Genomic DNA, 12,684 nt, shown 5'->3' with positions numbered 1-12,684 from the left:
CATGCTCCATATGTCTCACCTTATGTTAATCCATTCCACATTTGAATGATATCTGAGCATCTACTTTACCAGGCTGTGGAAATTCAGTAAAATAAAAACAGATCTTGTGTTAGGATGGAGGGGTTGGGGGTGATCTTTTTCATTCTCTAGTTTCAAACTTTGTGTAACATGAGATTATTAGTTTTAAATTTTTGATGGAAAGTGTTTGTGTTTTTAAAACCGAGTGAGCCACCTTCACAGACCCTCCCTGCCCTCTGAGAGCTCCTTAGTCTGCTCAAGTAGACGCGTTCCCCGCCTTGGGGTGTTTCCATCTCGCGGGGTGGCATGGCCTCTGCTTGCGGTAGATACACCCGTGTGGACCAAGATAGCAAACACGGGCGGAGTTTAAGCTGGGAACACATTCCTGGGGTGATGCCGTGGTGGGAAGGGAGGAGGTGGGGCATCGAGATTCAGAGCCCCTTCCCCTGACCACTGGGGCATGACTGGCACCCCTCCGCTCTTACCATCCCCTACTCCCCTCCAATTCATTCCTTCCACCCCCTGCTCCCTCCACCTCACCTCCCTCCTTCCCGAAGGGTTGGTATTGAGGTCACACCCAGAGCAAGTGCAAGGACGTAAAGAGCTGTTTATTTCTTTGGCAGTTATGTTTATTTTTTTGAGGGGGGGGGAGGGCATCCCAGACATGTGATGGCAGCGGAAGAGGGTGCAGTGATGCAAGCAGACAGAGCACTGGTGAGAAACAGGAGGAGGTGCCAGGCCAGGCAGCATGGCCAGTAGGCAGTCCGCTCTCCTCCCCTCGCCCAGCCCTGTGGTTCGCTATTTTGGGCTGCAGAGGGAAAGGGCTGAGCTGGCCAGGGCCTCTAGGATCAAAGCCAAGGCCAGGGAACCACAACCTCCGTCTGGGAGCCAAGAGCAGGCTCTTCTTTGGGAACCCCTCAATCTGCACACTCTTTGATACAGACAATTGAGATTTTCTCCCATGAAAAGAAGCAGTTTAGAAAACTGTAAATATTATAGATCAAAAAGTCAATCATTGGATATAAAAACAGTAGCTTTAAGAAAATCTCCCATAAAAAAATTTTTTTAATTAAAAAAAAATAATTAAAGGAGTTCCTGCTGTGGTGCCACAGGATCAGTGCCATCTCTGCAGCTCCAGGACACAGGTGCAGCCCCCTGGCCTGGCACAGTGTGTTAAAGGATCCTGTGTTGCCGCATCGGTTCCTATTCAATCCCTGGCCCAGGAACTTACGTAGGTTGCAGGTGCGGCCATAGTATATATATATAAATAAATGATTAAAAAAAATTTGTTTTAACTTGATAAATTTTATTACATTGATCGTTGTACAATGCTCATCACAACCCAATTTTACAGCATCTCCATCCCAAATCCCCAGCCGACCCCCCCCATTTTTTAAAATTAAATTTGTTTTAAAAAGAAAGGAAAGCTCTCCTAGCACCCTTCCAGTTGCATTACTACCCCAGGAGGCCCCACCTCGTTAGAAATTCTGGACGGCCACCTCTCCAGAGCACCTTCCTCCTTCCTCTCCTGACACCAGCTCCTCCTTCGGTAACAATCACAGCCAACATTTTTTAGCATTTGTTCCATTCCAGGCACTGAGCAAAGGATTTTACATGGATAAACTCTTTTAATCTTTAAAACAGACTGTTGTCCTATGATAAACCATAATGGAAAAACAATATTTTTTTAAAAGAGTACATACAGGAGTTCCCGTCGTGGCTCAGTGGTTAACGAATCCGATTAGGAACCATGAGGTTGCGGGTTCAATCCCTGGCCTTGCCCAGTGGGTTAAGGATCCAGCGTTGCCATGAGCTGTGGTGTAGGTTGCAGACGCAGCTCGGATCCTGTGTTGCTGTGGCAGTGGCGTAGGCTGGTGACTACAGCTCCAATTCAACCCCTAGCCTGGGAACCTCCATATGCCACGGGAGCGGCCCAAGAAATGGCAAAAAGACAAAAAAAAAAAAACAAAACAAAACAAAAAAAAGGGTACATACGTAAATGTAAAACTGAATCATTTTGCTGTATGGCAGAAATTAACACAATATAGTCTATCAACCATACTTCAATTTAAAAAAAGGAGTGGGATGGATGGGGAGTTTGGGGTTGGTAGATGCAAACTATTCCGTTTAGAATGGATAAGCAATAAGCAATGAGGTCCTACTGTACAGCACAGGGAACTACATCCAGTCTCTTGGGATAGACCATGATGGGAGATAATAGAAGAAAGGGAATGTATATATATATATACACACACATATATATGTATGTATGTATGGCTGGTTCACTTTGCTGTAAAGCAAAAATTGGCATGACGTTGTAATCGACTATAATGTTTTATTATTTATTTTTTTATTTTATTTTCCATGGCACATGCAAGTTCCCGGGCTAGGGTTTGGGTCACATCAGAGCTATAGCTGCCAGCCTATGCAACAGCCACAGCAATGAGGGATCCAAGCCTCGCCTGCGACCTACACCACAGCTCACGGCGACACCAGATCCTTAACCCACTGAGCAGGGCCAGGGATCAAACCCACACCCTCCTGGATACTAGTCTAGTTTGTTACCACTGAGCCGCCTTGAGAACTCCTTATACTTTAATTTTTAAAGTGCTATAAGAAAAAGAAATAAATAATCAAAGTGCTATAAGAAAAGGATGGATAGTTCACTAAGTAAAAATAAATAAAATAGGCCTGTGTAGATATTTTTACTGTCTCCTCTTTACAAATGAGCAAACTGTCATACAGAGAGTTTGAATAGCTTCCCAAGGTCACACAGCTAGGAAGTGGCATTTCTCCCAAAAGCCGTTCCTGCCACACATACCCCTCCGACCATATAGCCCTCATGCTTCCACAGGTGCTTGCAAAGACTCTGACCCTGTACTGAGGGCGCTGTATGCAAGTGATTTCTCACACATCTGCTTCCCCTGTAGGCTCTTTGCTCCATATTTGTCTTACTCCTGTTTGCATTTCCTAAATATAGCGGGTTCTCAGTAAATGTTAGCTGAAGGATATCACAGACCCACACAGGCCAAACTACAGCCACACCGAACCCCTCCCACTCTTAGGAGGCACCTTGCTTTTTTTTGCTCTTGTCTCCACCTATGATGCCTTTGTCCATCTGGGAGACCCCTATTTGTCCCACAAGGCCATCCCTCACCTGTTGCTTTCTCCAGCTGTCCAAGCAAAGTCCACTGCTTCAGCCTCTGGGCTCCTCTGACACCTGCAAACACCCAGGTGGCCTAGAGTCTGTCAGGCGGCCATATCCGTGTACATATCCATGTTCCCCCATTATCCGGGGGCTGCTCTACTTCTCTCTGCCTTCCCAATGCCTGAGAGGCCCAGAAGGTGTGTGTTGAACAAATGAGCACAACTGAGGCCAGGAGCACCAGGTGTGTACACCCTTTGTCAGTTTCCATAGGAACGAGAATAGCGAAGGCCTTTGGTGCCCTGCCCCTCTGCCCAGAGACTGGCATTAGATGGGTCTCTGGCTGATGTGATGGGTAAAGTAGCAAGCCCTCCTCCTTTCAATTTTGCTTTTTTTTTTTTTTAGGGCCACACCTGCGGCATATGGAAGTTCCCAGGCTAGCGGTCAAGTTGGAGCTGCACCTGCTGGCCTATGCCACAGCCACAGCAAAGCCACATCTGCGACCTATACCACAGTTCATGGCAACACTGGATCCTTACCCTGCTGAGCGAGGCCAGGGATCGAACCCATGCCCTCATGGACATTAGTCGGGTTCGTTACCACTGAGCCACCGTGGGAACTCCAGTATCAATGCTAATTTTAAAACTCTTCACTCCATTGCCCACGGAACCAAGTCCTAATTCTTCTGTGGTAGGAGTTGCCCTTGTGGCTCAGCAGGTTAAGAACCAGACTAGTATCTATGAGGATGCAGGTTCGATCCCTGGTCTTGCTCAATGGGTTAGAGATCCCATGTTGCTGGGAAATGTGGCACAGGTCAAAGATGCAATTTGGATCTGGTGTTGCTGTGGCTGTTATGTAGGCCAGCAGCTACAGCTCCAATTCAACTTCTAGCCTGGGAGCTTCCACATGCCACAGGTGTGGCGCTATAAAGAAAAAAGAAAAGAAAATTTCTATAGTACACACAGGGATCTGATCCCTTTCCACATTTTTTTTTTTTTTTTTTGTCTTTTTAGGACCGAACTCGCAGCATATGGAGGTTCGCAGGCTAGGGGTCCAATCGGAGCTACAGCTGCCAGCCTACACCACAGCCATAGCAACGCCAGATCTGCAACCTAGGAGAGCTCAAAGGATTGTTTTGGGCTAAAGGCACGTATAAAAAAATAAAGAAAAAGAAAAGAAAACAACAGGAGTTCCCGTTGTGGCAGCGGCTCTGCACTGCCAGGACATAGGTTTGATCCCCCGCCACCGCCACCTGGCACAGTGGGTTAAAGGATCTGGCATTGCTGCAGCTGCAGTGTAGGATCAGATCTGATCCCTGGTCCCGGGAACTCCATATGCCGAGGAGTGACCGAAAGAGAAAAGAAGAAAATGTGTCTTATCTCATTCCTTGGACAAATGTTGAGTCTGAGAAATGACTCTGTCAATGTCACCAGAATGAGTCAGTGATGAGCACCTCCCCAGAGATGACATCATCCAGTTACCTACCCTCTGATTCTCGCTTCCCTCACGCTTCTGAAATTGCTTGTTCAAAAGTCACCTTCAGGGGCATGCAACCTGTGCAGTCCCCAGGCCCACAGGCCCTGCATTCAGAAGGCCCTGCGCTTGGTTTTGTGACCTGCTGCTGTCGCCGTCTTGAAATTCGTAATGGTTTTGAACAAAGGAGCCCCCATTTTCATTTTACACTGGGCCCTGCAGTTGTGTCTGATCCTGGTCACCCATAGTCTCTTACAAAACCCAGCAAGGTTTTCCTTCTCAGAAATGTCTTCACAGCATGTGACCTCAGGGCCCTTTGTGCAAATCTCTGGGACATCCACTGGCCTCGCCCACCGGGTTAAAGATCTGGTGTTGCCACAACCTGCAGCATAGGTCACAGAGGCGGCTCAGATCCAGAGTTGCTGGGACTGTGGCGGAGACACAGTTCTGATTCAACCCCCAGCCCGGGAACCTCTATGTGCTGCAAGGGCGGCTGTAAAAATGAAATAAAAGAGTACCAACTTGGAGCTCAAAGCCTCGGGCAACCTAAGAGAGCCTGACTCAGCTCCAGGCCAGAACAGAATATCAGTGAGCAAACTTGTAGATGACCAGGTCAGTCGTCAGAAGCCTTGAAGAACCCCTTCCATCTCCTTAAGGGGCCATCTAGCAACAGAGTAGAGAAGTAACCACAGCTGAGCCACAGTGTCCCCCACCCCCAGGCAAGAAGGGAGCCAGGAGGCGAGATCCTCGGGAGAGATGTACGTTTTCCAAGGCGAAGTCTGAGGGAAGTTTATTCACCGAGGAAGAAGGGGCCACAGGGCACCCTAGGAGAGCAGAGGGCAGAAGAGGATGGGGGAGGTGGGAGGGGCAGGTTGCTGGAGGCAGTGGATGTACGATGGGGCTGCCCCTGCACGGTCTCCCCAGGCCTGCCACGCAGGGATCCTTCTGCTCAGCCAGGCTGTGGGCAAAGGGCAGAGGTTCTAGAAGGCAGTGTCTCAGCCTCAGCTGGGCGAGCCAGGAGGGAAGGTGGCAAAGTCAAGGCCTTGGAAGGGGAGCCTGGGGCAGGGAGTGGCACTGGGGCCTGGTCTGCCCATGGCCAAGTTCATCAGGGTCCAGGATCTGCCCTCTCCTGGCATCATCTGGCCAGGCCAGGGCTCAGGTATCCGACACCTGGGGCCCAGAGTCACATGCCAGGAAACCCAATACTTGGTCCCAGCCCCCAACTTCCAGCAGCTACGAGCGAGCAGGGCTTCTGGTGGAGGAAGCGGGTCTCCAGAGCCGAGCAGCAGGGAGGTGCTTCCGGGCAGAAGGCAGCACAGGAGAAGGCTCTCCCACCAACAGGGGTGAGAGGCTGGGAGGAAGAGGGAGAGGACGGGGGAGGAAGCGTGGGGTGGAGGGGACAAAGCTGGGATGGGCAGAGGGGCGGGTGTCCCAGGAAAAGGGGGCGAGGGGCACAGAAGGTGGGCCTGAGTCACCTAGCCTCGCTGGGTGCCATGAAGTCCAAGTGCTGATCTGTCCTCCTCAGCTCCTTCACACAAGTGCCATTCGGGCCCTCTGGGGGTACCTGGCCCGCCTGGCAGCCACCCAGGGAGGCTGGCAGGAAAAGCCTTTATTCCAATGAAGGAAATCAATATGTGAGCAGAGGCAAATGCTTAGCAGCCCCCAGATCCAGAAGGGCCAACAGGACCTTGGGCTGAGAGCCAATAGATCAGCCGTCCAGAATCAAAGAGACTCTAGAAGAATCTCAGGCCCAGGAGACCCTTTACCCAAAGGGCCCAGGAAGGAGTCTTACACCCCAAAGAAGCAAAAACATCACCCAAAGGAGAAGCCCCAGCAAGAGAGAGCTGGCTATAGGGAATAGCATTCTCTCTATCTTTTTTTCCTTCTTTTTTGTCTTTTTAGGGCTGCACCTGCGGCATATGGACGTTCCCAGGCTAAGGGTTGAATCAGAGCTGTAGACGCAGGCCTGTGCCAGAGCCACAGCCGTGCAGAATTGAGTCTGCAAGCTATACCACAGCTCACGACAATGCCAGATCCCTAACCCACTGAGTGAGGCCAGGAATCGAACCTGCATCCTCATGGTTTCTAGTAGGGTTCATTACCACTGAGATACAATGGGAACTCCTGGGAATGGCGTTCTCTTGACTCACTCTTCCTTTATGGGGCTTTATTCTTCCCCAGCTCCTGCTCCACTCCAGGACTATGCCAATCTGTGGCCATGCTCCCACCAGCTGGTCACCTCCTGTCCCTGCTGCTGGTGATAGGCACAGGGGGCAGTGTGCCCAGCCACCCAGCATCTCCCCAAGGCTGCTACGTGGCAGAGGAGGCTGGGGAGCGGACATTCCGCTGTAGCCAGGCGGGCCTGAGCGCCGTGCCCACCGGCATCCCCAACGACACCCGCAAGCTCTACCTGGATGCCAACCAGCTGGTGACAGTGCCCGCGGGCGCCTTTCAGCACCTTCCTGTCCTGGAGGAGCTGGATCTGTCCCATAACATCCTAGCCCACCTCTCGGGAGCCGCTTTCCAGGGCCTGGCAGGCACGCTGCGCCACCTCGACCTCTCTGCCAACCAGCTGGCCTCGGTGCCCGTGGAAGCCTTCATGGGGCTGCAGATCCAAGTGAACCTGTCTGCCAACCCATGGCGCTGTGACTGTGCCCTCCAGGAGGTGCTCAGGCAGGTGAGGCTGGCACCAGGCACTGGGACGGGCATCGTGTGTGGCCCAGGAGCCCGACCAGACCTCGTGGGCCAGGAGTTCCTGCCACTGGCAGGGGAGGAAGAGCTGTGTGGGGCGGGGCGGGGTGGGGCCCAGAGGAGCACCGACGTGGCCCTCCTGGTCACCATGGGGGGCTGGCTGGTGCTCGTGGTGGCTTATCTGGTCCACTACGTGTGGCAGAACCGAGATGAGAGCCGCCGTCCTCTCAAGCGGGTCCGCATGCTGCCTGTGCGCTCTGAGGACTCCTCCATCCTCAGCACAGTAGTCTGATGACCAAGGCCACCCCTCTGGCCCCGTGCCCTTTGCCCTCTCCTCCCTTCGACCCCTCCCCCCTCCTCTGCAGCCCCTTCCCATCCCCCAAGGCCATCCCTCTTCTCCCTCTGTCTCCTGGAAAGGTCTGCTCTCTCTCACACCACCAACACCATCTTTGGTGCCTACTCTGGGCTGGGATTGTGCTAGACTCAGATGCCCAGAGCCAAGTCGGGGGACAGGGGACGACAGAACAGAGAACGGCCGCAGGCAGGGTGTGTGCCAACTCAGAGGAGGAGCGGGCAGCTTGAGAGCGTAGCAGAGGTAATCTCAAAGCTCTACTTATGGATGTTTGATCTGACTCTTCAAGAATGAGGAGACCCAGGAGGTCCTGTCATGGCTCAGTGGTTAACGAATCCGACTAGAAACCATGAGGTTGCGGGTTCGATCCCCGGCCCCGCTCAGTGGGTTAAGGATCTGGCATTGCCGTGAGCTGTTGTGTAGGTTGCAGATGTGGCTCGGATTCGGTGTTGCTGTGGCTGTGGTGTAGGCCGGCGGCTGCAGCTCCAATTAGACCCCTAGCCTGGGAACCTCCATATGCTGTGGGAGCGGCCCTAGAACAGGCAAAAAAACAAACAAACAAACAAACAAAAAATAGAATGAGGAGACCTGGAGTTCCCATCGTGGCTCAGTGGTAATGAACAAAACTGGTACCCATGAGGATGCAGGTTCAATCCCCAGTCTCTCTCAGCGGGTTAAGGATCCGGCATTGCCGTGAGCCATGGTGTAGGTCACAGACACAGCTCAGATCTGGCGTTGCTGTGGCTGTGGTGTAGCCGGCAGCTCCAGCTCCGATTCGATCCCTAGCCTGGGCATTTCCATATGCCGTGGGAGTGGCCCTAAAAAGACCAAAAAAAGAAAAAGAACAAGGAAGATTTCCAGCAGAAGAAGGAAGAGAACAACAGTGAAGAAGATGGAAAAGAACTTGGACTGTCCAGGCAGCGGCAAGACCCGCCTGGGAGCTGGAGCAGAGGGTGCAGAGAGGCAAAGGAGATGGTGGGACTGCTTCTCGCCTCTCTCGTGGCCCCAGGCTTCTCTCCCTGTACCTTCTCTTGCAGAGCCCCTGGCTCAGGGTTCTCTGCTTCCTTTTCCAGACATACTCTATCTGTCTGCTCTCTCCTTTATGCACAGAAGGGCTTTCCCTTGGGAGAAAAGCGGTCTCGGCTACACCTGGGCTGGAGATGGGTCACTAGAAGCTGGAAGCAGGATGCAGGGGTTGTGGGGATAGGGGGTTTTCCACCCCCAGAATATCGCTGGACAATTCAATAAAGTCCCTTCATCAATACCCCTGATCTCTTTCTTGTTTTTTGTTTGTTTGTTGCTTTCTCTCTTTTTAGGGCCACACCCACAGCATATGGAGGTTCCCAGGCTAGGGGTTCAATCAGAGCTGCAGCCGCTGGCCTACAACAGAGCCCCAGCCATACCAGATCTGAGCTGCATCTGCGACCTCCGCCACAGCTCACGGCAATGCCAGATCCTTAACCATTGAGCGAGGCCAGGGATGGACACTAGTCGGGTCCTGTGGACACTAGTCTGGTTTGTTACTGCTGAGCCACAGCGGAAACTCCCCCAACCTCTCTCTTACTGTTCATTTCATTGAACACAGGTGGCCCTGCAGTGAGGAGAGGGAGGGGGCTGACTCCTTCACTGTCACCTCCACCACATCTTTGGTGAGAGAGGCTCCCGCTGGGCTGGGTGCAAACTGCTCTCTTCCCCACAACCTCCCGGCTCCTGAAACCAGAGTCTATGGCAGGGCTCATGCATTAATGATGAGAGACCAGGAAGGATGAGGGCTGGATGGAGACCTGGAGGGAGGGCAACCAGGGAGGAGAAAAGGAGGGCAAAGCCCGGGCATCAGCCTCTAGCCTGCCGGATGGGCCCCAGAGAGCAAAGCGAGAGGGAGCCGCTGCTCTCGTAGCCATCAGCTCCTCTGGGTGGGAGTTGGAGCAGGCAGTCCAAGTGGGCGGTAGGGAGAAACCAGAGGTGCTCAAAGTCACTAAAAGAATTCCTGGCGTTCCTGTTGTGGCGCGGCAGAAACAAATATGACTTGTATCCAAGAGGCTGTGGGATTGATCCCTGGCCCTGCTCAGTGGGTCAGAGATCCAGTGTTGCTGTGATCTGTGGTGTAGATCACAGACGCAGCTTAGATTCCACATTGCTAGCCTGGGAATTACGTGTGCTTGCTGTGGATGCAGCCCTAATAAGAAAAAAAAAAAAAAAAAAAAGTTCCTGGATAGAGGGGGAGGGGCGGTGTGAGAGATCCCTGTCTCCAAAGAGGTTTCTCAAGGGACCCAAAAGGGCCAAAACACCCTGTCCCTTGCCACCCCTATGGGGTGACTCACCCGTGTGGCTTCTATGGAGGAAACAGCCACTTTAAGGAAGCTCATGGGAGCCCCAGTAGGCACTGAAGATACGAACCACCGAACCAGGGTTCCCCCCAACTTGTGGCAGAGCCTGGGGCAGACTAGGAAGGAGCAGCAAAGGAGCAGCAAAGCGAAGAGGCGGGTCCTTCTGACCCATCCTGGCTTCCCTGTCTCCTCTCCAGCCCTGCCGCCGCCTCCCTCCTCCCATCACTCCAAGGCCGAAAAGCCCACATCATCCGGAAACCTCAGCTTAGCTTATCTCAGGAAAACCTGGGACACCCCGGCCCACACACTTCTATCTTCTTTTCTCAGGAGACCCGGGCCTCCCTCTCCAGAACTTGGATATGAGACGTTTGGGGTTGTACCTTTGATCATCCATCCCAGCCACATCCTGCCCTGGCCTTGGAATCCTGGCCCCATCCCTACCCAACCCTGCATCAGTCCCTCTCCTGCCACTCTCAGAATCTGTCCCACCCTTTCTGGAATCAGGCTGGGACACATCTCACCGGGTTCTGGGAAACAGACTGTGGCAACCTGTGGGGATAGAAGGTGGGTGACAGCTGGGGCCCCATGTCCCTTTCATTGGTGCCCATTCCTGGAGCCTCACTTAGCTCCCATCATCCTGAGCAGCAGAGATAGCATCTTTAAGGCCTGCAAAGAGTGGGCTCCCCTACCCTGACCCCAACCCCAATTCTCAAAGGTGAGTTCAGGATGGGAAAAATCCAGGAGGGACGCTTTGCCTGGAGCCCAGATCAGGTTGGGCCCTGGCTCCCTGGATAACAAATGTCCCACTAGTTGTCCCCATGGCTCCCATCTGGCTCAAATTCTGAGCTAGGACAAGAGGGAAGGGAAGAGGGAGGACAAATGGGGCAGAAGATCCAAGTTGCATCTGCAACTTACACCACAGCTCACAGCAACGCTGGATCCTTCACCCACTGAGCGGGGCCAGGGATGGAACCTATGTCCTCATGGATACTAGTTGGGTTTGTTACCACTGAGCCATGACAGGAATGCCCCCACCTGCTGCTTCGTAACTGCCTCCCTCAGCTCCCTCATACTCAGTTTGATCTCTATCCACCTTCTTTGGTAGATAACCAGGTTTTACAGGTGCTTGGTCTCTGGGTCTGAGAGGCATCTTGGTCTCACCAGCATCAGAGCTCCCCAAAGAGAAAGGACCTGCTTCCTTCCATTAGTCCAAGAGTTCCCTGAGAATTAGGGTCCTCACTCTCCTCTGTAGACTGAGGCTTCCCTGAGGGCAGCATCTGCTTTCTCTGCTGCTCCAGGCTTGGCTCCACAGGGCCGGAAGAAGCTGGTGGCGGAAGGGCTGAGGGAAGGGCTCTCCTCTCCTGCCTCCCCACCCCACCCCAAGCCTGCTGGCTACAGGAGCCATGCTGCCAATGGTGCCAAGGCAGGGTCAAGCCTTCCTGGGTTCTTGCTTCAGAGCTGGACTGGGCACATGGCTGGGATCTCTTGGTACCTGGCCGCTTTGCTCCTGGCTCCAGGATATGCCGCCGGGACAAGTTAGTCTTGACATGGTGTGTCCCCCTCTTCCTCAGCACCAGGCAGGAGGTCCAGGAGCAGGCAACAAAAATGAGGCCACCCAGCTGCCTTGCCTGGGCCAAGGTGGCGTCTCGGAACACTATCCTATGGCCACGGGTCTCTGGCAGAAATAAGGATGGAGGTAAAACTAGGAACACCACTCCTTCCTGCCTGCCCAGTGAACAAGCACAACCTGGATGCCAGGGTGCCGAGGGAAGGTCTCAGGAGACTGTCACTGCAGCAGGAGCTTCTTTGAGTCTGTGAGGCTCCCACTTTGTCCAGTCTCCTGTGACAAGCTGAGCTGAAGCTACAGCTTCTGACATCCCAGCCCCCAACTGAGTTCTAACTCAGTTGGCTCAGATGAAGGGGTTTCTCTGCATCCTGGTGCTGCAGAGATGCTGCCGAGCCCATTGGGCCACAGCAGAAACTCCTATTTTACCCATTTTTATTTTTACTCTTTATGGCCACACCTGTAGCATATGGAAGTCCCTGGGCCAGAGGTCAAATCAGAGCTGCAGCTGCAGCCTATGCCACAGCTTGTGGCAATGCTGGATCCTTAACCCACTGAATGAGGCCAGGGATTAAACCCACATCCTCACAGAAATAATATCCAGTAAGCCAGAACAGAAACTCCATATTCATTTTTAAAGTCTTATTTTACGTAGAGTTCTAATCATTTTGGAACTATGGTGTCCTGTATACGACAGGTTAGAAGAAGTATATTTGAAGGAGGTAAAAGTTCATTACAGACAGAATAACAGCTGTGAGGGACAACAGCCGGGAGGGACATTATTAAACGTATTTATAGGAGTCCCCATCATGGCTCAGTCATAACGAACCTGACTAGGGTCCACGAGGAGGCAGGTTCGATCCCTGTCCTCACTCAGTGGGTTAAGGATCCAGCATTACCATGAGCTGTGGTGTAGGTCACAGATGCAACTCAGATCCTACATTGCTGTGGCTGTGGTGTAGGCCGGTTGCTGCAGCTCTGATTTGACCCGTAGCCTGGAAATTTCCATATGCTGCGGGTGCCCTAAAAAGACCAAAAAAAAAAATGTATATATATATATAACTCAAAAAGCAGTGCATTCAGGCCCTGGAGGGTCTTCTAAATGGCCCTGTGT

The 12,684-nt window shown here is 52.6% G+C and overlaps 1 protein-coding gene across 1 annotated transcript; it reads left to right on the top strand.

The window, feature by feature from the left end:
- Positions 1 to 6,826: 6,826 nt before the first annotated feature.
- On the top strand, positions 6,827 to 7,666 carry LRRC3C (leucine rich repeat containing 3C). Its single transcript, XM_013979562.3, has one exon. The coding sequence runs from the start codon at positions 6,855 to 6,857 to the stop codon at positions 7,617 to 7,619; it is 765 nt and encodes a 254-aa protein (XP_013835016.2). The 5' UTR covers positions 6,827 to 6,854; the 3' UTR covers positions 7,620 to 7,666.
- The last annotated feature ends 5,018 nt before the right edge of the window (positions 7,667 to 12,684 follow it).

Source organism: Sus scrofa, chromosome 12 (assembly GCF_054392235.1).
Source record: "Sus scrofa isolate SSC_HxYL_T2T_F1_AM1 chromosome 12, Sscrofa_HxYL_maternal_Yorkshire_Landrace_v2.0, whole genome shotgun sequence".
Lineage (NCBI taxonomy): Eukaryota > Metazoa > Chordata > Mammalia > Artiodactyla > Suidae > Sus > Sus scrofa.
The sequence above is the reverse complement of the archived record's forward strand: the minus strand, read 5'-3'. Positions and strand labels throughout refer to the sequence as shown.